Source organism: Anopheles nili, chromosome 2 (genome assembly GCF_943737925.1).
Source record: "Anopheles nili chromosome 2, idAnoNiliSN_F5_01, whole genome shotgun sequence".
In the NCBI taxonomy this organism is placed as follows: domain Eukaryota; kingdom Metazoa; phylum Arthropoda; class Insecta; order Diptera; family Culicidae; genus Anopheles; species Anopheles nili.
In genome coordinates this window covers 13511603-13537988 of record NC_071291.1, presented here as the reverse complement: position 1 = coordinate 13537988, position 26386 = coordinate 13511603, and the positions used below count along the sequence as shown (strand labels likewise).

Sequence of the window (26386 nt, the reverse complement as noted above, 5' to 3'; positions counted from 1 at the left end):
GGACAAACATTCGCGCCGCTAGGAATTAATTATGGTGTGGAGAAAAACATTTTCGTATACCTTCGCCAATCTGCCGCTCTGGAGGCTGGCTCAAATGCGTGACGAACGCGAGCCCACGAATGCGGGCTGTCGCGCGCGCGATCGCGATTTGATTATTGACAACAATCGTCCAACAATCGCGCAGTCGTTCGTCATATATATCGATCGGAGGAGTTGATAGCATCGTCATAACGGTCTTGATCGTGGTTCTGGTGCGATAGTTTTCCCGTGTTCGCAACTATTACGTGTGCGGCTTTGAAGTGAGCGGTTTGTGAATGAAAAGTGCCACATGTGAGGCGGGGAAAGAAAATCAATCCCCGAAGATCGTTGTTCTATTTGCGTTTTGTTTCCTTCGATATGCGCTGAAAGCTTCCTGAAGAGGTGTTGAAAACTGTATTTTGAACGGATTGAAAATATACATTGGCAAATATTTATGCGCATCGAGTTTGCTCCCCATCGGGAATCAATATGCAAATCCTGCTTTTCCAAACGACGACAGCAAAGCAAAAGCCGCCCAATCATAAGCCGGGCTCAATAAATTCCAGATTATGCTAATTCAACGACCAACGAGTAGCCTAATCGGTTGTGATAAGCAACCGTGCCGTAATCCGTTAATGTTCAGCGGCAGTGCAATGATCTTCAGTTTCCACCGCGGTCTCTAATACCGGAGATCCTTTGCAACGGTTCCCATTGATACCTGTTTCCATTCAGGTTGGTGATCGGTTTAACGATGCAGCTCCGCCAGAGGCGAGAGATTAGATTAAGTAGTGAAAAACGAACCGCACTTTCCTAACTGAATTGAGCACCAATACCCCGGGACGATAAAACTGGCTGCATGAAAAGTCAAATCCACGCCACTCTCACTTTCGATCCTCGGTGGTAGCGTGTAATCGAACCTGCTCAACAAACGAGCCGCCACCGTGGTCGTGCTGCGAAAAACCTACTCCTGAAACGTTGCTACCGAAACACCCAGTTCGCTATCGCCTGAAGCCAGTTTCCGTCGGAAAACGCTGGTAACGTGCCAGCTGATCCGACAGGCGCTGGCAAGCGATCGCTACCGTCGGCCACCTCATGTTGCATGTTGTACAACAAGATCATTTAGCCCGGCGTGATAGCTGAACCGGGCCTAGACAATCACGACATGCCGCGTTGGCAGGATCCGGTGGCGCTAGTGGCATCGGCATGTTGTGAAACTCGTGTACGAAACTGAATGGTAACATAAACAAATTGATTAGTCGTGTATGCCCTGCGACGGGGTTGATCGAGCTCGAAATGCTGTTGCCGCTCATGGCAGGCAATGTGGCGTGGGTTGGCGTTCAGCGCTTGATCACCGTCACAGTTGATCGGTGGTGAAATTGTATCGAGGATCATCCCTTGTAGCACGTGGGCTGTTGGTAGCTGTGTTAGTTTTTAGTGTAAAAGCTCCTCTCGATTCCGTTAATCATTAGCGCCAGCTTATCGAATCGAGTTGTCTATCATTTTCATACCAACCACTCAAGCCGGTGCGTCTAGTTTTCCAAAAAATGTTAATCCTTCCTGCATCTGTTGGTCCGTTACGAGCAGCCGGTGTTGCAGCTAACATTTGGTGCATTTGGGTGAGCGCGCGAGCCCACTGCTGAATATTTATATCACAAATCAGCTGCAACTAAATGTGAATGATCGACTCGAATTAAAAGGGATTACCCGGCAAGATTAATTCACCCCCAGTGGTGCACTAATTGGTGTTGATGTGAAATGCTCGCCAACGGGTGGCGTGCACCGACGTGCAACGGATCACTGTGAGTTCCGCCCAGCTGAATCGATGCACTTTTCGGTGAAATGCTTTTCGTTCTCGCTTGGTCTCCGGGCGGTTGTTGTGCCGGTTTTCGTTTGTGCTTTTCCGTCTGGGCAGCGAAACGACCGTGAAATATATACGTTTGGCTGGACAGGGTTGCATCCGATTAATCGAGAGAAAGTATTGTGCTCAGGAATTAGTGATGCAGCGATGAAATGTTTCTACGTTTCATGATGGAATTATGTTGGGGCATCAAAGGGATTAAATTTGGCGTCGAAGTATATTGTACGAGTTTTGTTGAATAACAGCGAATAGCTAACAGTGCTTTGAAAAATCCCGCAAAGCTTAAGTTGTACCGTTTCGAAGTTATGTCTTATAAAATGCATAATTCATTTTAATGTTCATTTCAATAGAATAATTTTAATAATTGTTTGCTATTCGATTGGATGTTTTAGTGGGTGGTTGATGAGAGTAGATTTTTATATGGAATGATAAAACATGAATTCTAAAATTATGAAAACATTAATTTTGAATTTATTAAATAGATGAATCTTCTATCTACCAGCACTATAATTACTACACAGCAGTTCGAGGTTTACCATTTTGTTTTTATTAACTCTAAAAGCCCTGCACAGGTACTCTTTACACAAGTAATATCACAATACACTTATTCACTAATATAACCTATGACTATCAGTAGCGTCGCATGCAAAGATTCATCTCAACCGTCCTCTAATCTTGAGGTTATTTGTCAAAACGTGTATTATATAAGGGCGAGTCATAAATCGTTTCAGACTTTGAATATGTTTATATTAGGCAAACCCTTCTTCAAATACGATTTCTGTCTCCTCTTAGAATATATTCTGTTTGCTATAACAAATGGTTCACAAAGATAACGAGTGGTATATTGAACTTAAAAAATCCTAACATGAGACCTTATGACTTTTTCGTTTTACAACTGACTGGTTCTACAAGAACATACGTAATATTATTTGTAAACTAGCTTATCCTTACAATTTATACGTGTCCATTAATGGATGTAATGCATCGTAGATCATATCCTTAAATCATTTTGCACTTTCGACTACCGCGCGTTACCATTTCCATCGGTAAACTTTTCGAGTAGCGAACTAGTCGATAAATGAGATACGCAAAGACGGCCACTGCTAGACTAGCCGAGACACTCACCAGCAACAACACGTCGAGCATGAGGTACTCGAACCACGATAGATGGCGCACATGTAGCGAACTCGTGCCGCCGTTACGCGCGACGTACTCGATCCACCAAACGGCTCGTTCCATCGACGTTTGTGGTTGATCGTTGAGCAATCGGTGCAATTTGTTTACGTTCTCCTGGTACCTGTTGGAAACGAGCAAAAAAAAGCGCAACATATTTTAGTAACCATTTAATGACTGAGCCGTGGGCAGAACAATCTCCACCCTACTTACCGGTCCTCGGTAAAAACGTCTCGCAGCTTGTCCACGAAGGTTTGCGTCTCAAAGTCGATGAGCGAAATGATGCCCGCCTCGTACTTGGCAATCTGCCGCAGGTAGTGCTCGTACGAGGTCGAGTAACTGATACCAACCACGGGCACTTTATGCTGGATGGCGTCCTCCACGTTCATCTGGCCGCCGTTCGTAAGAAACACGCGCACTTTTGGGTGAGCTGAAGCATTGAAGAAACAGATAAAGTTTAATTAATCTCATGTTAGGTTGAGGTTGATTTTTTGCTAATAAACTTGTTAAGTTAACAGTGCTCTTAAAGTCGAATACAAAACGCAAATTGTCCTCATCCACCTCCGATGCATTATCAAATCTCACATGCTTCTAATCGCTCACGGCTGACAATCAAAACAGCTCGTTTGATAAAAATTTGTCAAAACATCATATTTCAACATCCGATAGCTTAGCAAATCATATTCCCCCTGCACGGCAGCAGTGCTTTGAGTAAATATTTTGCGGCCTTCATTCCTGCGAACAATCTTCAACTCAGCTGTTGATGATGCGTTATATTTTGCTGTGGTCGTTCCAACGTGCACTTGCACCACTCGCGCCGCCACTTGAAATGCTTCTGTTTCACCTCGATGGGTCGCTGCGACTTTGTTGTTGTCGTGTTGTTTGTCTGATGCATTTCTCAATGAACCGTCGAATGAGCGTAGCACGTGCGTACCAGTGTGCTCCTCTACTACGCCATTTCAGCGCATTCCCATGTGCGGCCAACACAGACACACCGAATCGTCGTCGACGGTGATGGGAAATGAAATAGCAACTGCAAAACAACAAGCGCTCGACAAAACCGGCTGCCAAGCCCCCAACACGCGAACGAATAGGTTAACTTGAGCTTGGGGTTCGATCGTCGAGCAGCGAGAAGGGGAACTTATCTTTCGCCTTCCTCGGAGTGACCACCTCACTCACCACCCACCTACCCCTGCCGGCACTATCTAATCTTGTTTTTGTTTTGATTTGAGGCAAACATTCCTTCACCGGACGAGAGCTACCAGGGTAGCCACATCCTTCGAGCCGGCCGGGCGCAAAAACCGGGAAGTAATTAATATTCACCCGGTAAGAAGAGGGCGTAAGGTGAAAACGTCCGGCACAAAACGAGACAACGGCGCCGGGAAGAGTGATCGCGAAATGGGGTTGTTTTGCTGCGAAGAGGCAGTTTTTGTCCCAGTCATGAGATAATGGGCCTTTTGCCAGACTGAACCAGCCCCGGGGTTGGTATTTGCGGCGAAAACGTGCTGTTTCAAGGTCCTTCACGCAGATTCACGATCACAAGATCGGAGGTTTACTGCGTAGAATCTATTCGCGTCACATCGAGTGGTGTTTTTTGTGTGTGTGTGTGCCTTATTTACTGCTCTGCCCACAATTGCGTGCCTTGACGTGGGTTAGTTTTAATGATTCGCGAAGAGCATAAAATCGTGTAATGAAGCACGGTGAAGATCGCGATGTTAAACACTCACCTAAAACAGCATCTTGGGGCACGGCGTGAGATTGGTACAAGCGGCTCGTACTGTTAACTGGCTCGGTGTCCTCTTCCAAGGCCCAAACACTAGCTAAATCGAGCTGTTCAAGTGCCTTCACAATCTTGTCCCTTCGGGCACGTTCTGTGATCCCACCTGGTGAGGCTCCCAGGTTAACGTATACGACAGGTTCGTCTGATTGGGCCAGGAACAGACTCAGGTCGTCTGGCAGCTCGGTCACTGATCGTCGTTGGTGAATGCCACCGAGGTGAATTGTTGTTGGTCCGACAGGGCGCACATTACCAAGCTGTGGGAAGGCGTTGATTAGCAGTAGATCAGCATTCTGCTCGATCTGTCGCAGGTCGGAGATCGATTCGCCAAAGTTGTTGCGCGCGATCACATTCTGGGCCGGGATCTCTACGGTGTAGTAATAGAATCTGTAGATGAAAGGAACATTGGGTTAGCAAGCTATACAGCTAATCAACCCTGCAGCGTGCGTGTTTCACGTTCTTATCGGTTTAGGGCACCTCTAGCGATGTTTTGCTTGAAAAAACATGTGGTTGGCAAAAGATAACACTCCTCTGTGTACGTCATCGAGCCTCGGATTGTTTTCGCAAACCGCTTCATAGGGGTCGTGAAAATTACAAAACTAAACAATCTTATCGGACAACGGCGCACGGTGTGCAATTAGAAAGAAATCAAGGTTAATGAGGAAGCCGGCTGATAAATATCCCAAAAGCGTGCGCCGTTTTACGACGCAAAATGACGAAAAGAAATTGGTTACAATCCAACATTGAATGGGCACTTTCATTGGAACCTTATCAGATAAACCTGACGAGGAAATGAACGAACATCGGAATGGTTATCCGTTTGCTTTTTTTTTTGACCGCGGCTCGTGGCGGTTAAATAATAATGTGACCTCAAACACTTATCATGTTCGCGTGCAGACTCTCAGGGTGATGTTGAATCGCCACCGTTTGCTTATCGGTGACGCTCGTTTTCGCCATTAGCTTGTTTATTTTAAGAAACACATCAGCCACCATTTACCGGGGCGATCATAAATAGACATTTTTAGCACAAAAACTACTACCGGGTAACCGGGTTGACCGTTGTCTGCGTCATTGGCAGAGCAAAGAGTAGCTGGTGAACGTTCTAGGAGCAGACTGATCGTCTCATGTGCTTTAAGCATGAAGTGTCGTTCAAAAGTGCTTCAAAATGACTCACTACTGCACGTCAAACTAACGCAACACGTGCCCTTCCGAGGAGCTGGAAACTTCCACGTTCTAGAAACACGAAAATGAATCCATTCAGGTGCAATAACCTGCCGTTGAAACCTCGACCGGATATGCATGCACCAACACGAACCGTAACCGTGCATTAGCTCACGCTATCAGGCGACTCTAGCCGACCCCCAACGTCCTCATTCAGTCTACGTTGGCCCCCACGAGGTGAGATCACTTTTACTTTTCTTGTTCATACGCCGCTGGCGTTGCTCCGCGACTGACTTGCACATTTGCAGCGTTTGGCGCCGCTTTTGACCTACGTTGAGGCACGTGTGTGTACTTGCTGGCAGTCACACGCTTTGTGCTTGTTGCTGCTCAATAATAATTGCCGCAACTCGCACTGTGTCAGGGTTGAATAATTCATACTTGGGTGGCATTAGCAGCGGTATGATATCGCGTCAGGAGGTGCCTAATAAACCTGATTGAGTTGGGCGCTTACCTGTACCAGACGGTGAACAACACGCTCGAAATTCGCTGCAGCAGGCTCAGATCTTCGCTGAACGGCATGAAGATGCTGGGATACCCGATCGGGTGGTTCGGGTTGCCAAGGGCTTCATGTGCGTTGATAAACGCACCCTTATTCGCGATGCCTATAAGCGGAGCCCGGAAGTGTTCAGCGAACGCGTTCATCAGCGTTACACCGGACCATTCCACCATGACGACGTCAAATGGGTTACACCGGGCATCGGGCACGCCTTCCTTAGTCAACCCATCCGCAGGACGAGCTGATTTGATCAACTTCTGCATGGCAGGATGCTGCAGTTCCTCGTCCGAGATCGTGCGCATTACGTTGAAGATGTTACGCAGCATGTCACGTCCATCCAGCCCGGCAACATTGAGCTGTTCCAGAACCGGTAGATCGTAGGCGAAGCTGAGATCGATCTGCTCGATCCGATCGAGCGTTCCGTTGCCATGCTCGGTCGTTTCCATCGGGTCTGTCGTGACCAGCACGATGTCATGGCCACGTTTAGCCAGCTCCTCGATCAACGGCCGGTAGACCAACTGGTGTTGCTTTAGCGGTACCGGGAAGATTGCCAGTATTTTAGCCGCCTCGATGGTGCATGCCATCGCAACGACGGCTGTAAACACCACAAATACCCCGGTCATCGTTTGGCGAGGTGTTCTATTTTCACTCGGTAAACCTTTGCGACCTATCGCCAAGCCTCTGATCGGCTCTGATACGCCTCTACGGCTAACAACACTCGTCGACTGACACTCGCTTAGGCCACTGATTCACAACCGCTCTGGGGCACACTTGGCCGCCGACTCCTATCACTCGCCACCGGTCAGATGGCCTATAAATTGGATTTCGCGCTCACTTGACCCTCCTGCTGCTAATTGAATGGAGGCACGGCGCGCGCGGCCAGTGCATGTGATCGAACGATCAAGCAAATTGACACCACGTACGGGCACCCGGGTGGCGTGGGCCGTTTTCTTCCACCTTGAACTGGAGCAAATTTCACTCAATCAAGCGCACAATCAATGCAAACGATCGGGATCACGCCCGAGCCGAGGGAGCGCAGCTTTTCGTACCGGTGAATAGAAAGAACGCTAGTTGCTGGATACTGGCGAAGAGTCTTTTGGAAACGATCGCGAGAATGAAAAAAAAAGCGATCGTTGAGCGTGTTCTAATTGAAAAAAAAAAGAACTTCCTTGATTAGCTTAGCGGTCGATCGTCTGAAATTAAATCGAGAGAAAAAGAGCACAAATGGTTAAGCATGTGAGAGACTGATAAGAAAGGAGCGAAAAGTGAAGAAGATCGAATAAAAAGCAAGGGCAATTAGCGGCACAGTGTGACGTACGATCACGAACCGACCATGCATGCATGGGGTGAGCTGTGCAGAACCATTATGAAACATGCTCCAGTCGCATGATGGTGGCGTGGTTTTGTATGACGTCTAGTCTCTCAGAACCGCCACCGTTTGCTAATTGGCGATGAAGTTTGTGTCTCCCCGGGCCTTGCGAGCGAACGAAAATTACGGAGGATGTTATTTTTGTGCCCATATATGAGCATTTTGCGCCTACATAATCACGGTTCATGCTCGTTAGTTGCCGGGGGTGGGCTCGCCTTCCGGTTACGCAAGCACGCTTACTGCTGGAAGCTAACTGGTGCCTTCCGTGAGGGTTGATGCGAAAATAACCTCGTCCTTTTGCAGTAAGTGGTTAACTGAGGGCGGTTATTGATCTGCACTCACGAATGGGCATTTAATTTGAAGGATTCTTTAAACCCCCACCAATTGAGCGATAAAGTGACGCGAATCTAGCGATATGGAATTTGTTCCGCTAGGGTTTTCCAGGTCGTAGCTAATGCTGCCATATTTATTCGCGTTTAAGAGCGCGTCGAACAACAACACCTTGTTTTAGTGAGTTTGTTAATTGGTCGCATGAGCCGGTTAATTTAAGGAACGAACCAAAATACCTTGTAACCGAGCAAACAAAACCCCTTACAACCGTAGCTCGATGGTACTGTTCGACATGACTTCCCGGTGGCGGCAAGCCAATAAGCCAATTTTCCCCACGAAGCAAGCGTAATCGCTTTGTTCGCCATTGTCGTAGGACGCAGAACAGAGCAACATGTTAGTACCGGTGATGGTCGTTGTTTCGACTATCGGCAGACGGTACGCGAGTCGTCCGGCATGAATCATACACCGCAACATTCCCGGGCCGCGTAAGTGTTCGGTAAAACGCCTTCTTCCGATCACCCACCCGTGAACGCACTCGCAAGCGTGCTTTGCTCGTCCGTTTTCTTTGTGTTCCGGCTGGGTGGGTTTTGCGGAGCAAAAAATAAAACCTAAGCAAAAAAATCAGCGGCAATAATACCACCACCGGTTCAGCTCGAAAGTGACCACTTCCTGCGTCGGCGGAACAGCTGCCTGCTTTCCCTGGCCTTCGGTACACCAACCCCCAGAGCTGATCATAATTTATGCATCCCAGCCCGAGTTGGAGGCCTGTCTTGAGCGCAAACGGACAGACGAAACGCGTTCATCTTTTCATGGGGCTCGAGCTTCGAGCAGCACAAAAGTTGATAGCGGTTGTGCATCGTTCGGGGTTGTTTTGAATTTCGAATCCAAAACAAATCTCCAACCGCCACTCTTGACCAGTAGTGCCTTTCGAAGATCTCGACCAAAGTCCCGGTTAGCGTTCGTTGTTTGCCCCACCACAAAGAAGCCACTGTCGCCGATGGTCAGCAACGCCCTGAGGGCAGCTGTCGCGGCTCCACGAGCTTACCGTGCGTTCCACCACTTCGTAATTATAATCAGCTGCTGCTGCTGCTGTTGATGTTGCTGCTATTGCTGCTGCTATGCGTGCGCGTGTTGCACCAAAGAAGGAAATGAGAGTCTGCTGTTGGGCAGGCTTTGTTTGCTTCCCTCGCGAAGGACAGCGACTCCTCGGTTAGTGTTGCTTTTCGAATACGCTCAAAGGGTTAGGCGAATGACATTCAGCTGGCGGTGTTTCTAACAACCGTCTGATCTAATGTTGATGCCTAAGCTTCGAGGCGCGGCAACACGGCACGTAATAGCACTATGGTTCACAACCAGCACGGATCACTCAGGCAACGAGTCTTGCCTCGTCTATCCTCGCATAGTTTGCTTTCACTTAGATCACAAGGCACGTGAAAAATGTCGTGTATCACATTTGGGAGTCTTTTCTGTATCACTAAATAGTTTTTTTCTTTATCAAGCGCGTGCGCTCAACAGAGCACAAATATAGCGTCTCTACGGGGGCAGGTTCAATGAAGAAATGAGCTCCAACGCTGTTGAACAGCGCATATAACCCCCCCATTGGACGCGTTTTGAACGCCAAGCAGGTTTTGCTGGGGTGCAGAGTTGCTCAACCGATGCCCCAAACTGACTTATTTAACTGCATCAGTAGTGTTCCAACATTTGACCAAGCAGTATTGCTTTATGGAAGTTGGAGCTTTAACATGGCACTATGCTTAATTGACCTGCATAGAATTTGTTGCAAAATTATAGTCTATAAAATTTGTATACCATTTGTGTGTAAAAATTATTCTATTTTTGTAATGTGTATAGTATTCATGGGTATTTTAAAATAATGTAAAATATTCTAACGAGAAAAATTCAAGAAAATTCAACTGCATCTCTTGGGATCCCCAGACAGTTGACGAGCACTGACGGAAAACATAGTCTTTTGGTCTGTGTTTGTAGCAGTGAGGACGAAGCATCGAGTTGCTTTGGGGCGCTCAATGGGGCCAGTTCTCACATTGCTGGGACAGTTATGTTCACAGTAAAACGTACGTATTCAACGATAACGACAACTCTAGCGATAAGCGGGAAGCAAGGATTGTGATTATTATTATGATTATGTGTTGATGTAATGTAATCATGAACATAAGATGCAAAGGCCCCCAGAATCAGCTGATGGGGGCATGTTCTTGGAATGACATTATCGAACAGATAATTTTCATTATGGAGGTCAATTGCCCTACACGGATGATATGAAAAAGATGTTTAAAATAATTACAGCAGCAGAGAGAATGGATATGAAATGAATAGCTCACATCTTTTTGGCATACTCATTCATAGCAATTTTTGGAAGGAAAAAGAATTCAAAATTAAAATATCTTTTTAATCAATCGTCTCTTGCAAATTTGTACTTCCATCTAAAAATTTAATTTGAATTTTATTGTTGCAATTTGAAGCAACTGCATCTTGAACACTGCCAAACAAATAACGCTATATACTTTCAATCACAAACGAGCAAATGTTAAAAATAGATCCAAAGAAAATAGAGCGCCAAATTCTTGGCACAGTTTCCAGCTTTCAGGCGGAAATTTGGACACCGAATGAATGATTTTGTAGGTACCAGCGTCTGATTTTTTTTCAAAGACATCCTATTTTTGTTTACATAAAACATGCATTCACTTTAGACTATGAGAACTATCTCGAATTTTCGCCGGCTCACGCATTGCGACTGGCACTCATTCCCGCGCGTGGTTTATTAAAAAAAACCAAAACCAACCGGTTTTCGAATCACGAACACATGCTCACCGCCATAGGGGCTGCATAAAAAATGAAGCATGGTTATGCTGGCATGTTTTACGTTTATGCTGTGCGTGATGGAGCCAGACGTTGTGCATACATAGCGTGCGCTCGCTCGCACTCCTTGCACGAACGATGCTTACTCGTAGCAGGCAATGAAATGCTCCTACTCGGCCAACCGGTTGTTTGTAAACAAACATCATTGTCGTCTGCATCATCGTCATCATCATCAGCAGCATCATTGCTTGCATTTGGCTGATGAAAGGTGCGACTTGGATTTGTTTTATTTTTAGTTCGCTCTAGCGCGCTGCTCTGCGAGAAAGAGAGCCAGTTGTGAGCCATTGCGCAACTTGTTGATTCGAGCGTTTTGGAAAATAACGCCAACGCTAAGGGAGATCGTCCAAAAATGGAGACGTGAATGGACGTTAGTGTCCCTCACTACCACAGCAATCGTGGAGCTAGCTGCGTCCAGTCGATTCGCCGTTGCATAACCGCACGATTGCTACGTTTGCATGACTCATTTCAAGGGCGAAATAAACGATGCAAAATGCTAGTTTAGGACTGTCTTTTTTGTTCTCCCAACGTACTAATAACCTTGCCCGTCGTTCCTTGCAGATCTGAACATCTCCACCATGTGGAGTCGATGGAAGGCATCGATTCTACTGTTAACGGCCCTCTGTTGGATCGCTGAGCGTACACCGACGGTGGCGGGCGTGGCAGGAGTGGCCGCCGGTTCTAGTCACAACTACAAGATCAACCCGAAGCCCTGCTCGGTGAACGGCATCGAGGGCACGTGCATGTTCGTCTGGGAATGCATCAAATCCGAGGGCCAGCACGTGGGCATGTGCATGGACCAGTTCATGTTCGGTTCCTGCTGCTCGCACAACCTGACGGAAAATGTGATACCTCAAAACTACCACCAGGTGCTCACCTACCGTCCTAAACCCTCGCCGTCGTCTTCGTCCGGGGGCAAGTATAAGCCACCGAGGCCAAGGTAAGCGTGCCTCTCAAGGCTCAAGAGCCTCTTAACCTTTAACAGCCCTTCAAAAAAACACGTCCCAGGTGTCAACAGCTGCTAACTTTCTTGTTTCCTTGCCGCTTTACGTCCTCCGGGCGCTTGACATTCGGTGCGGGATTCGAACCCTCAACCCACGTGCGTTAAACATCAACCCTCAACTACCAATCGCCCTGCAACCATCCACCACCGCTGCCATGGAAATGGAAAACTGCCCTTGTACTAAAAATCCACCTCCTGCCGGGATAACCGCAACTCAACAGTACTTTCGTTAGTAGCAACGGCTACACCACCATCTATAGGCCGAACGGTAGTGGCACACTGGTGATACGGCCGTCCCACAACCATCACCAGCAGTCCCACACGTACCACCACAGCAAACCGGGAAGCCATGCTTCCTCGTCGGGCAGCAACGCAGGAAGTGGCGCCGGCCACGGCATTAGTAGTTCCAGTAGTAGCGTTAGTAGCGGTGGCGCGTTCGTCACCGGCAGCAACCACTTTAGTCAAAAGCCAACGGCGGGCACTGTAAATAAACACTCTACCTTATCGACGCCGGTGCAGCCGGGAGCTGCGGACCAGGAGATGGCCGCCAGTGTTGCTAGCGGTATGTGTGTGTGTTGCGTTGAACCTGCGTGTCCTTGATTGAGTCCTGTTTCTGTTCTTCACCGCAGGCATCTACACCACCCACTGGCAGGCGACGACGGAGCCGAGTTTCATCACGCGGACGAAGCCACCGAAACCGAACAAGCCGTCCAAGAAACCGATCCTGTCCATCTCGAACAACATACAAAGCACCGTACTGAAACCAAAACCATCGGTATGTGGGGTTTGCGTGGGTCTCGAAGAGATAGGGCAGCCGATATTAGGTATTATGGATGCGTGCTGCTGGTCGTGGAAATTGAGTACACTTCCGGGAAGTCGCCGTGGGAAGGTTTGAATTAAAAGTGTTTGAAAACGCGCACCATGAAAAATGATTCGTCGAATCGTTGTCGGCTGATAGGACCGGCCTTTTGCGCTCGATACTTAATGCATTCATTTCTGTGTGGGTGTATGCCCTCTCTGTATGCGAAGCATTTTCAATCGAATTTTCCAAAACACTACAAGTCGTCCATTTTGCAGGCTAAGCCGACAAAGCAAAGTACTACCAGCACTAGCACTACCACCACTACCACTACGACAACGACGACGACCACACCGAGGCCCACGACCAGAAGGACGACGACGACGACCAGCACCACCACGACAACCACCACGACAACGACGGCGAATCCTACCACCGTCGGCAGTGTTAGCAGCTCAACAGGTTCCGCGCCGGCAGCGTCACCATCTGTGATTGACTTCGACGACGCTTCGCCGTCCACCTCGTCCTATACGGCAGCCCCAGGCCGGTACACCATTTCCGCAGCAAGAAATGCCGGTAAGGACCTTCTCTTATGCCTCGGGTCCCTTTCCAGCTTTCTGTTCATTCGCGGTTGATTGGATGTTTGTTTGTTTTTGCCCATTTTTTCTTCCTCTCTCGTGTACGTCCTTTTCGCGGCCCCAATAGAGTGCGGAATTCAGACGATGGGTCGACCGGAGACGCGAATCGTCGGAGGTAAAAACGCCCCATTCGGGCGCTGGCCCTGGCAGGTGTCCGTGCGACGGACGTCCTTTTTCGGCTTCTCAAGCACCCACCGGTGCGGTGGAGCTGTCATAAATGACAACTGGATAGCGACGGCGGGCCATTGTGTGGATGAGTAAGTGGTCACCTCACCTCAATATGGCCAGCGGAACTCGAACCACTTCCGGTGCGCCATTGTTGAGTATGGAGTTGAGTGTGTCCTAATTGTGGCGCTGCCTGGTCCTTTCTCTTCTTTATTTTTCTTCTTTCGCACATCCTCAACTCGCAGCCTGCTGACGTCGCAGATTCGGATACGGGTTGGTGAGTACGACTTCTCGCACGTGCAGGAACAGTTGCCGTACATCGAGCGGGGTGTCGCGCGGAAGGTCGTCCATCCGAAGTATAACTTCTTCACGTACGAGTTCGATCTGGCGCTGGTGAAGCTGGAACAGCCGCTGGTCTTCGCTCCCCACATCAGCCCCATCTGCCTGCCGGCGACGGACGACCTGCTGATTGGCGAAAACGCCACCGTCACTGGATGGGGTCGGTTGAGTGAGGGAGGCACGCTGCCGTCCGTGCTACAAGAGGTAGGTTGGGATGGGGTTGGAAACCATTACTCCTTTTGGTGGAAACCAACTGGCCGTTGGTCGTTTGAATCTTCCAGCAATTCTCTTCCATATAGCGTGTGTATGTCTTTCTTTTCGCTGTTACGACCGACGTGTTCTGTTTCGGATTCCAATGCTGCCAGGGAAAATGGCGCATCCATCGTTTGGTCCATCGTTTACGTGTACCGGGTCAAGGACAACACAGATCCATACCCTCGTACAGACTCGTCCACGTGGTTAGGATATTTCTGGAAAACGAGCATTCCGCTATTCTAAAATTCTCTTGAATCCACTTCTTCTCGAATCCTAGTGCTTGATTGCAGTGGAGCATAAAATGATGGGCTTTACTGAAAAGGGATGCTAAGATGAACGTCTCTAACTGATTCACTGACACAGTCCAATAATACAACATTTAAATTTTGCACTTCAAAATCACAGCGTTTTTGCTGTGATAAAAAAAAACAGAACAAAATGGACGTTGAGCGTTTTGGATAGTAAATAACGCAGCAAATCTGTTTGGTTGGAAAGCGAAATTCTTTGTTCAAACAGTGCATTATGGTAGCTGGTAAATTACTTCACATTTTTCAAATTCCCGCTTCCAATGCCGCTTTCAGCAATTATGTGTTGGAAAACGACAAAAAGGTGCTACGATTGAAGTTAAGCAAAACTTTAATTATGAGCTGAATTCTAGCACGGCAGCCCCCGAAGGTCCAGGTCTCGGCTTATGTAAAGAAACACGGATAGAGCAGCGGCTACCGATAGGATGAAGAACGTCATAGGATAGCAACACAACTAGAATGGTTTCCCTTTCGCCTTATCGTGTCCCACTTAGCCGTCAAAGGCTCGGGCTAGATGTAAGAGCATCACCGACGGCGAACCACTTTGCTAGACGGAAAAGTCCTTTGTTCGTTGACAGTAAATGCTCATCGCACCGGTGTCTTAATTACGGAGCGTTTTTTCAATTTTCCAACCACAGCTCTTCTGTCCCTCAATCGCCTCAAACATTTGCGTGTAACACGCTGCTCGTAGCACCTTTACTGTGGTAGAGGTTTGTTTGAAGTAAAGAACCTTTGCGATGTCTGACGCATTTTTAATCTTCGGCAACATTAAAAAAAGCATTATGTGTGAATTGTGATAATGATGTGTGGTCTATATAAAATAGTATATATAGCTTCCATCAACTGTCTTTTAAATGATGTATAAAACATTCAAAACATTTTAAGGTAGCTTAAACATTGATTAATATTGTTTAGCCAAAATATCATCACGAAAAGAATAGCTCTCGTAAAATGTGTAGAGTATTCAGTGAAATTCCTCATACCAGCGGATGTAAACTGAGACTGTACACATCAGTAAGACGATATTTACTAGCATTCGCATACTTGCTTTTGGTGTCCGTTCGTCCTTTAATCTCAATATTGCACCGTCTCACCATGTGCTAGTATAACCGTGAAGTAATGTGGGTAAACTTTTCCAGACCAAAGCTGGAAAAACAACATCGACCGTCGATGCCAGAACGCTGGTAACAGTTGGAAGCGATGATACGACGAAACTCTCGCCAGCACCCGGCACGATTGTAGTTCTTTGTCTTTGTGGCCATGTGGCGCACATACTTTCGGTGCCGTGCCAGACTCGCTTTTCGTCTATGGATCGATCGTACTCTGCCCCCAGCAGCTGGACGATGCTGTGAGCACAATTATTTTGTGTCAATTTGATATATGATACCGCGCTGCCGGATCCTTCACGGAATTTCTCCGAGCATTCGTTATTGGCAACACCGACACAAGTTCATGTTCGAGCCATTGTTTTTTTATGTTCTTGTAACCTATGCCAAACGGAATCCGTTTACAAACATAAACTGTCAAGAACCTGTGTAAACGTTTGCTTTTGAGATCAGAACGGTTTGAAGTTAGTAACCTCGGTTGGTACTGATGAAGGGTACTGTTGTAATTATTAAGAACAGTAATCATTTATTTCCAACAAAAAACCCCCAAAACTACGTTAGTGATGCGCAATAATAAACAACGGTTCTTGGTAGCGGTTGGCTCTGATTTCTTGATTCCTATTATCAACAAAATGCAAAGACCAAATGCAAAAGCCCTTCGCGCTTGTTGGTCAAATTTGTATGCATAGCCACCCAGCGGAACAGATACACAATCCTGTACAAGGGAATCAAGCTGCTGGCAGTCTCAAGAAACGAGAGACCTTAAGAGAAGTTAGAACGGTCGCTACCGTTTGCCCCTTGCTGAAAGAATTAATTAAGATCGTACGAGAGACGAATCCGTAAGTTCATTTTCTTTTGCGATCGACTGCGAAGTGTATTTTTCCTTCGTCCTTCATGTATCATTGGGTGGGCCAGCGTGAACTGGATCGGCTGCTCGTTTGTATGTATTAAGGCACCCTCGATAGTATCGTCACGTTGGGATGAAGTCGTGCCGGTGTTGATGAAACAGCCAACCGGGTCCGAACGGCTTGCATGGTACGGTTTTACGTTTCGGTTCGATTTGTGCTTGGAATCTGATTCGATTTCCTCTCGTGCGGCTCCCATTCTTTCGATAGTAGAAGGCTTCACCCGGACGTTTCCGTGCAGGAGCTTGATTGTGGCGCTGCTTTCAGACTGCTGTTTGTAAGAAAGTTGCCATCTCCGTGCTACGGAGGTAAATTCACGTGAGGGCGTAAGGCAAAAATGCGCACGACCGAGAAGCGAAATGGATGACTTTTCGAAAGTTGTGATTTGTGCTTATCTAGCGCACGAATCGGGAAAAGCTTCGTAATCGACCAAGATCCGCACAATGGTGGGGAAAGTTTTCGGTAAAGTCAAAATCGATAGTTTGCAAAAGGAGATGAACGTGCACGGAAGAACCAGAAATGCCACCCGATGACCAGGCACCGGAAGGCGAGCTGATCCGTATTCATGTAAACGATCCATCCGTAAAGAATATCAACGGAGTTCGAATGTGTGTGTGAGTGTGTTGAACGAAGGAAAAAAGGGCAACCGTTGGACATTTCGGTCAAATCGTGCCCGGTGGTATCGTTTTCCGTTGGCAATCTACTGGTTTGTTTGCCAAACGTGATCCACTAGTGGTTTGATCTGGATTCAAACCTGCAACAAAGGTACTAACGTTCCGTATCGAATGGCCGATCGGATTCCGGCGAGAACCCACAGGGTGTGATATTGCTATTGCTATTTTAACGTATGACTTTCCAAGGCGCCAACGACCAATCAGTGATTGATTTTTCTAAAGATGTTTGCATGCCTGGTTCTTGAAGATTGAGATTATTTTTTCAACAAACTCACCTTTTTCCGAGCAATTTATGCTTTGCAATATATCACCCATGACCTGGTTGAAACATTTTTCATAATCAAACGGAATGAGAACAGCATCTTGTAGAATGGCAAACAAATATAAAATTTAGCATCACTTCCCCCATTCGGTGCCTCTCGGGCAGAAGAACTTTGAAAAGCATTCCTGTCGTTAGCGAGAAATTGTGCATACGTGGAAAAGTTAAGTGAGCGAATGATTCGTGAGTGTGCGGGAAAGTTCCGCAAAACCGAAGTGGTGTTAATTGATTAGAATCGTGGGAAGCAAATAGGCGAGTGCAAGAGATGTGAGCGAATGTATTGGGTGAGGTGGGAAACTTTAAACACCAAAAGTTTCAAGTCTTCGGCTGCTTGGGAAATCGCACATCAGGGTTGGTTTGAGAGTGTTGATTTTTTGGATAATGATTATATTATTAGTGGTTTTCAAGTCGGCTAATCTCGATATGATATGCGGTGCACAGACGATAGGAGTTTAGTTACGGAAACACATTGGAACTATCGCCAATTACTGAAAACAGGATTAATAGCTTTTAGTCTGAAAGTAAAAACGAACTTTTACTTTATTCTAATCATATTAAATGTCGATTGGCAAATTAAAATTTGTCGTCTATTATAAAAACTTTATTAAAGCATTTTCTTATCATTATTTGTGATGATCTGAGGAAAGTTTAAAATAGTGTCCCAGCGTTCGTTGGCGCATGAACAGCAGGTAGTAGAAACTTTCGAACAAAATGCTGCTCCACGCCTTATTTCTCTGAGTTTCCGACTCCTGAGACTCCTATTTCGGTTTCTTCTATGCTTGGCGAAATGATCCTTCCACAGCCTTCGGAGCGGAAATTCCAGTTGGAATAAAATTCTTCTACGAAAGAAAGCATCCGTGTTCAGCGTTTTGAGTGAATTGAGATGCGAAGGCCGTTATCTCCTTCGGCGATAGGAATGCCATCGTTTTGTGTGCTTTCTTACTTTCTGTCTTCTTTCTTTTTGTAGTTGCATCTCGTTCTGTTTTAATTCCTTTTGCCAAAGCAGTACTCTATTCAGCCCTCGATATTTTCCGATACCTCAATGAGTGAGTGCCCAGAAGTCTATGGGGAATCGCTTCGAAGTCGCCCTGTCTTGACTTCATGAAGCGTTTAATCAGAGACATATTGTCGTTGTGGAATGTTTTATAATGAATTCCACTCGTCAATTCATTCACTAAGCAATTTGAAAGGAAAATACTTTTTTTTTTCAAATATATTATTTCAATCAACCCAACGGAAAAACATAGCAGTAAGCAATGTACAGATTTCACGAAATGGGTTGGCAATGTATTCAATGTTCGACTATATTTAGTTGAAAAGGACGTGAAAACATTTGCAAATGTAAAAAAATAAAACACCACACTCTCTTAGTGCTGCGCGTTTGTGGCATTATTAGTCCTCTTCAGGTGTACCCGTTAATGATGATGACCGTACCAGAAAATTTCCATTGTTCTTCTTTTTCGCTTCACAAGCATTCCAAGCATTGAATTCCAAAGCATGCCAGGTTGAAGTGATGGTGCACATTCTTTCATAGCATTCATTCATTTTTGTAGCCACAATACGGTAAGGTTTATCGTACGCTTTGAGGAGATAATGGATAAGCTAGGTTATGAAGTTCACGATGCATTTTATTGCATAATGGTGTGATGAGATTATTGTGTGTGAAGAGATTATTGTATGCACCGATACAGCTTAAGCATAGCTTCGTCATCAAACTATATTTAATGCTCTTTGATGTTTAAATTACTTCATGAAAATTGTGATAATCGTGATTATCAACGACCAGCTTTTAGGTTTGGATGTTTTATTCGTCAAATAAAAACCAAACATTCACATCAATGCTAGACATACATTTAGTCTAGTGTTGTTGGTAAGACCCAAATAAACCGCAAGGAAGGCAACTAGCAGCGATATCGCTAATACTTCACGCTGGTAATTCACGTGGCTTTCATCCCGTTTCGCCCTCGAAATTTTCTTTTTTCTTCATGATTTTCACGAAAATTCGCACAGGACTATGGTCACAATCCTGTACAATCCATCTAACGACTGCCATAAAACACTGGCAGCATTGTCGTCTATGATCGGCCATTTGCCAATGTCTCTGATTGCGGCTGCCAAACCCGTAGAATGGAACACCATGGCACACCATGGGAAAGCAGACCGGTGGTAGAAAGTAATAGTAAAAAAAATTCATAATCTCGGATCAGCACCGATGGCCTCGTTGCGGCAATCGCTCCTGTAGAAGCGTCAAATCTTCACAGTGGGAGCGAAAAAAAAAGACGAAAAGTTGTCAAGTTGATTGCTCTTGAGTGGCTCCTGACTGAATCGTGCGGGCAGATGGAGCGGTATGATCGGGGCTCAGAGCTGTTTCACGCCGTTTTATAAGCGTCCTTGCCTCAGGAAAAAACGCCTTGCTGCTTCCCGACTAGCGTCGAGATAAGCGGGCTATTCGTTGCGGTGAGCTGCCTTTCAGATATGATAATTAGAGCTGGGGGAGCATAACCTGCTTCATCTTCGGTTGGGAGAGAGAACGAGAACGTCGAGCGTTGGTGGTGTTGATGGAGAAATTTCCTTTCACGCGTTAATACCCCTTACAGCGGACGAAGTTAGCGGAGATCAAACAGAATTATTCTCGCCTCGGTGGTTATCAATCTGTTTGATTTCTCTGCGAGGTGACAACGTGCTGGTTTATTGCAATGGAGCTAAGTAGGCTTGATGGGAATCCAAACACATAAATATGTTTGTGATACTCAGTAACTTTAAGAAGGCGACCATTCTACGAAATTCTACCATTATTCGCCTCAATCGGTTTTCAAAAAGCTTGTTTCTACTTTGAGGGAACGTCCCATTCTCGACCCTAGCGATAAGCGCCAATCTCGATGGCCTTTACGTATAGGAGCAAAAAAAGGAAACGGAAATAGAGTCGTTTTCTTCGCACGTCGTAACAATAATTTTTTTTATCGCATGCTCGAGAAGATGCCATCGCTCGGAAGACTGCACGTGAGTGAAAATCCTAAAAGGAGCGCATCGTTTGTCGTCTCCTTGCGGGCACCGATACTTTAGGAAAACCTGAAAACTGGGAAAAGAATTTTGCCTTAAAGCATCCTCCGGACCCATTCTTTTGCGGTTCGACCAGCAGGATGGCTTTGATAACTATTGCTGTTAGGAAGGGTGAGCGAGGTGCTGGACACTACTTGAAAGGAATAAGGTTTCTATGGAACCCACCGAAATAGATATTATCACGTACGCGGGTTTCCTTCCGGGGACAGTATCGACACCCGAGTTCCACAAATGAAATTCGCTTCCCAAGGAAGACTGCAAATATAAAAAAAAAGAATTGCACGAAAACATGAAGGAGCGAAAATAACCAAAAAAATGAACACATTTCATGAAATAAGATTGCTTTCGTTGTCTGTTCTCCATTTAGGTAGGAAATGGTTGAGTCACCCGACTCATGGAAATGTTTCCAAGAAACAGTGATTCCGATTCTAAATCGTTTTGTCTATTCATGGTTGAGTCTTTAGAAATTTCGCGAATCTCGTTTCCAACCATTCACACTACTAGGAATTGAACGGTTCCGTGATTTTATCGTTAGTTTTTTCAAAATTTCATTTGGTTAGCGTTCATATATTGAATGAGTTTCCAGTAGCTCGTGCCACCGATGGCGACTCCTATTGCCAATCGCAAAAGAACGATAAGTATTCTATCCATAAATATCATTCATGGCTGCATAACCTCAAATTCGTTTGCTAGTTTTCTTTTGGCATTAACATTTCTAGCGCAAAATCAACGAAAACTCTTCAAGGGAATAAAACATCGCAAAACCTGTGATTGCATCTGAGCCGAACAGGGAGTTTCAAAAATGGGAGTCGATTCTTAGCTCTTATGCATTGGTAGAAGTGGGAAAAGAAAACCAAATTCCATCCGAGAACCCATCTGTGTGATTGAAATTCGTGTCGTCTGCATTTGGGGCGGGTATCGCCTAAATTTCCAATAGCAAAAGAATTACCTTCCGGACGGGTGCGAATGATTTGTTGATGCTCTGTGCCACAAGCCGAGCGCGCTGCCGGAATCGCCAAGGGTAATCTCTCGCCATTTGCCGTGCCCCTATTGCGATCGGGTTGTAGAATCGCTCCAGCGTTCGAAGCGCTCGTCTCCTAGACGCTGCTACGCTGGCTTCTGGCTTTTTTGTGACACGATTTCCGTGGATCGTAATATGATCGAAATGGCAGGAAAATAGCTTTTCCAGCGGCAAATGGAATAGACGCCTGGAGCTTTTCCATTCACTGCCTTAAGCCCGGGGTGAAAGATGCGAATCGGTGAAAAAAACACTGATAATAGGAACGCTCGGTTCAGTGTAATTTTGGCGAAGCTCAAAACACGTTCTTTATACACCCGTTAGATTCCGACGGGTTGTTTCCGGAATAGCGCCGCTATTTTCTTTGTGGATCGCGTGTGGACGAACAAGGATGATTAGAAAAAAATGAAGGAAAAAAAAGTGAAGGAAAAACGTGAATAAGAAGAGAAGAGATTTTGAGAGAAAGCAACACGTTGCGTGGTTTGAGCTGAAGGAAAGGACTTTTTTATTCCTAGACCTTCGGAGCAGGGGTTGATCGGAAAATTTTGCAAGCATGAAATGACGCCAAGCGCTGGAATCCGGCTCCAACGGAATGTGATTTCGGGATGTTATGAAGTTTAGCAAACAATCATATTATGATGCGATTATCGGAAAATAAAAAGGACGGTATAATGATATCCGATGAGTGAAAATCGATAAAATTGAGTAAAAAAATAGAAAAGAATTTCCACTCTGGTTTGCTACGTGAAAACGCAACGACATCTTGATTGATGTACCATTAGCTTTGCCAAGCCATTTTTCATTATTGAATACGAAAACTTTTTGCCAATGCCAATGATTAATTCAGATCGAACATGTCTGGTTTTGTAGCATTTCTTCCCATTTCTATTACCCAGAGTTGAAATTCATTATCCGTTTTTAGTGTGCTTTTGCCATTAGCTTGGCAAATTCAGTCAGCCAGTTAGCTGATTGAATTTGACGTGTCTCCGGGAAGTCGCATTTCGGAATGCCACACACAACGGGCGCAAACGATCGATTTGCGAAAGAGCCACCGTTTGCTTATGACGGATGACAAAATAACCAATCTCGGTGAGGAGAAGTCCTACCGCCGTTATTATTCCGTGCTGCATTTGGTTCCTTTTTCGCACAAGCTCCTTTGGATTGGATTTAATTGTTCACTCATCCGAAAGCAATCGATCTCCTTCAAGCCTTTCCCTCAAACACTTGAAGCTACGCTCACTCGAGAAGCGGTCTCGATTCGCCAACTATGTTCGTTACCATCGAACCCAAGTCGTCAACCCGGGAACGTTCGTTCGTTCGAGTACGATATCATAAGATGCGAGTCCGTTCAGCGGCACCGTGCCTTCAGTATGATATTTTCATTGAAAGTATCTCACTTTTGGCTGCCAAAAGGACAACCGCAAGTTCCTTTTACCGAGTGACAGTGGTAAACTTTTAATGACCATCGAAACAGGAGTATACGGAGAGCATAGATCGTTCGACCTACGAATGGTGCAGTTGCTGGCTAAGCGTAGGTTTTTTGCACAAAATATTTCATCGAGGTTACGTGGGATTTTCACTAAATCACATCTTTACTCGAGAGCCTACTGACTGCTGTGTGCCCATCATGATGGAACTGCGTACCTTCGACAATCTCGGCGGTGAGCAAACGAGCACCCATTTGTCATTTGCTCAGCAGCTTAGCGGCAGTTTGTCATTCCTCGTCTGCTTTCTGACAGAGAACAGGTAACCGGACGACGATGCTGGAACGACAGCGTCGACCAGGATCGTGTGGTTTATTAGTCTGCTCGGTGCTGACGACAGAAAGGCGATAGCTTGTAAGTGGTCTTTCTGCGTAAACCGCTCGTAAGCGATAAGGTAAATGTTGATCCATGCCCTCGATCGCAAACCAGGTAGTAACGGGAACAGAGCAGTGTGAAAAGTGTGCAACTTTAATCCCATGAACTGTAGCAAGGTCATATTAAAGCGTCATTCTCATGACAGTGTGTCAAATGGCTTGAATCTTTATCGTCAATATATCCGATAAGTAGTTGTTCGATAAATTGTTAAACCTACCATTTATTTCAATAACGACGTGTTGCAAAAATTCTAATCGTGGAAATGCCACAAAAACTCTGCTGAGAAGTTCATCCTCCGTTAAGGCTTACAATGCTTTCACACTGATCGATCATAACGGAACGATTGGGGCAATCCATCCATAGCACACATTTGCAAAACCTTCAGAACACTTCTGAGAATACATGGAGCCGCTTTTCATGGTTAGGATTTCGCGTGCAGCTTTTCCCACGGTGGGATGAGCTAATCCTGCGAAAATGCTCCATAGTAACGATGAGGTATTGTTTTCTCGAGGACCCAAGGGCCAACTCGGTGCTACAGCAACGAGAAGTATCGTACTGAACCATCGGGAATGTAGTATTAATTAAGGTTGATGTTGATTGGGTCCGGTCGCTTCGGGACAGGGTAATGGACGGACTCTTGCACGTGGTGTTCGTCGAGTATGATGGAAAGTGGAGTTTCAGCGAACCAACCCCATTAGGCATTGATAGTTCCGCTCGTTGTTCATTGATAATTAATTGGTTCCCAAAAGCTCGCTTTCAGTCTCAGGATCGCCTGGTACGATAGCAACGGAGTTTGGAAACCAAAACGGATGCTTTTCTCCTGGAAAAGGAAGCACGGTAAACTTTATTTACGCTTTATCCCATGAAGATAAGATGTTAGTAGATAATCGTTAAGTACGCGCGAGATTGAAATATTTCGCCACACAGTGTAGTTAATCATCAATAATTCCAGTGAAATACCTTATTAATGAATGAAAGAGATTCAAAATCATTTTCATAGTACGGGTGGCAAATGTTCAATTATTCACAGCAAAACCTGAACTTTTTGCCATTGTCCGTTGTGCGAACGTTGCCTCGTGCGACGAGTTTTTCCCCAAAACGAACCAAAACCACCCGAAGTGGAAAATAAAAAGGAACGCAGATGCTCGCTTATTTATCGCTCCTGGCCCGGCCAGTTGGTATTTTCGTTCGCCTTTATCCCTTAGCCTTTGGCATCGTAAACTTTTCGCGACGTTTCCCTACACTCGAACTCGTCCGCCTCGTTCGCCGCTCCTGCGTTTGTGAGTTATGAGTGCCGTTTATTATTCATGGGAATGCATTTTCCTTCCATTATTTTCCGCTTTTCCATCGTGAACCCTCCTTCTACAACTCGCCACTTGACTTACGCGGATGGTGTTCTTTTCTTTCTCGATCTTTACCACACCGGTGGCTAGGTGTCCGTTCCGATCGTGAGCAACGACCGGTGCAAATCGATGTTCCTGCGCGCCGGCCGGCACGAATTTATACCGGACATTTTCCTGTGCGCCGGCCACGAGACTGGAGGACAGGACTCCTGCCAGGGAGATTCCGGTGGCCCATTGCAGGTAGGAAGCTGGTCGGATTGGATACCGCCCGATAGGAAAAATATTACTATCGTACGGATATCTCATAACCGTTTTGCTTACTCTTTGCTTCGTAGGTGAAAGGCAAGGACGGTCACTACTTCCTGGCTGGTATCATTTCATGGGGAATCGGCTGTGCCGAGGCGAACCTGCCGGGCGTTTGCACCCGAATATCGAAGTTCGTACCGTGGATCATGGAAACCGTGCTGTGATAATCACGCGACGATGGGAGCAACTGTACGGCTCCTTGTTCGAGCTACGCTCACGCAATACTCTTCAATGTCGGCAGACAGGTGGGCAGTGTCATCGAGATCAGCAAGATTTGACGCAATGTACATAACACCGAGCAAATATGATTGCTTGGGAAACCGCAAGAATGGCAGAAGGCAAAGAAAATAGGAAAAAAAGCAAAAGAATGTAAACGATTAGATTAAGACGCTTTATTTAACAACAAAATACTGCAATATCACATAAACAGAGAGCTTAATAGAACAAATAACCCACTGCCATGCAGGCAACAACGAGCACAATAACAATGCTAGAAAAATAACCGAGCCAAGCCATTAATGGCATAATAGACCAATCTATCGATTACTCAAATAAACGTCCTTAGGGCGTTAGTTCAGTTGCCTCAAAAGCAACCAGTATTTATAGAGAAATCACACGTGTCCTTAGGAATGTAAATATGGCGAACAGTTGACACACATTCAGCAATACTATGTTAGGAATAGAGTTGAACATTAGCACTGCGTTAGAGCAAGCGAGATGCAGGTTATATCGATCTGTTCTGACCTTTCTCGGATGTAAACCAAGATGTAAATAATATCCCATCAGCAAAGGACGCTGCAGCTTACGACGTGTCAAAGAAGGACACGCACATGGACCGTGTCCTTGAAAAGTTCATTGTACATAGTAGAGGAAAGGAATCGTGATTATGCAGACGCCTGGAAGGACTCATGGTCACTGAAAAGATGTTGACAATAGCTACGATGAAATGGCTCTTATTATTTTAATTACTAATATTATTTTATTTTCACGCCCATCTTTTTGTGAAGTTATAACGTTGTTAGCAATCGTGTACGCGTGGCATTCCTGTTAAAAGCTGAATATTATTCCCCCACACCGGTGTATTTATGTCGCTGTTCAGGTAGTAAACGAAGTAATTAGTAAATAGCATTCATATTTCCAAAGAAAAAGCTCCTTTGGTGTGTTGAGTTTTGGTAT

The 26386-nt window shown here is 45.8% G+C and overlaps 2 protein-coding genes across 2 annotated transcripts; one reads left to right on the top strand and one right to left on the bottom strand.

The window, feature by feature from the left end:
* Positions 1-2408: 2408 nt before the first annotated feature.
* On the bottom strand, positions 2409-7166 carry LOC128730197 (UDP-glucosyltransferase 2-like). The gene is made up of 4 exons (XM_053823233.1): positions 6499-7166; positions 4777-5213; positions 3263-3479; positions 2409-3173 (listed from the first exon to the last, which is right to left on the bottom strand). The coding sequence occupies exons 1-4, from the start codon at positions 7164-7166 to the stop codon at positions 2876-2878; spliced, it is 1620 nt and encodes a 539-aa protein (XP_053679208.1). The 3' UTR covers positions 2409-2875.
* A 710-nt stretch (positions 7167-7876) lies between these two features.
* LOC128730186 (serine proteinase stubble) lies at positions 7877-25374 on the top strand. The gene is made up of 9 exons (XM_053823221.1): positions 7877-7889; positions 11678-12056; positions 12341-12681; positions 12749-12894; positions 13197-13494; positions 13624-13813; positions 13967-14264; positions 24995-25144; positions 25240-25374. The coding sequence occupies exons 1-9, from the start codon at positions 7877-7879 to the stop codon at positions 25372-25374; spliced, it is 1950 nt and encodes a 649-aa protein (XP_053679196.1).
* Positions 25375-26386: the final 1012 nt, after the last annotated feature.

Excerpts from the sequence above, each read along its gene's own strand:
- LOC128730197 (XM_053823233.1), bottom strand. The coding sequence starts at position 7,166 with ATGACCGGGGTATTTGTGGTGTTTACAGCCGTCGTTGCGATGGCATGC. Across the intron at positions 5,214-6,498 it reads TTGTTCACCGTCTGGTACAG|ATTCTATTACTACACCGTAG; the intron begins GTAAGCGCCCAA and ends TTTCATCTACAG. Across the intron at positions 3,174-3,262 it reads GACGTTTTTACCGAGGACCG|GTACCAGGAGAACGTAAACA; the intron begins GTAAGTAGGGTG and ends CGTTTCCAACAG.
- LOC128730186 (XM_053823221.1), top strand. Across the intron at positions 12,682-12,748 it reads GGCCGCCAGTGTTGCTAGCG|GCATCTACACCACCCACTGG; the intron begins GTATGTGTGTGT and ends TCTTCACCGCAG. Across the intron at positions 13,495-13,623 it reads TTCCGCAGCAAGAAATGCCG|AGTGCGGAATTCAGACGATG; the intron begins GTAAGGACCTTC and ends CGGCCCCAATAG.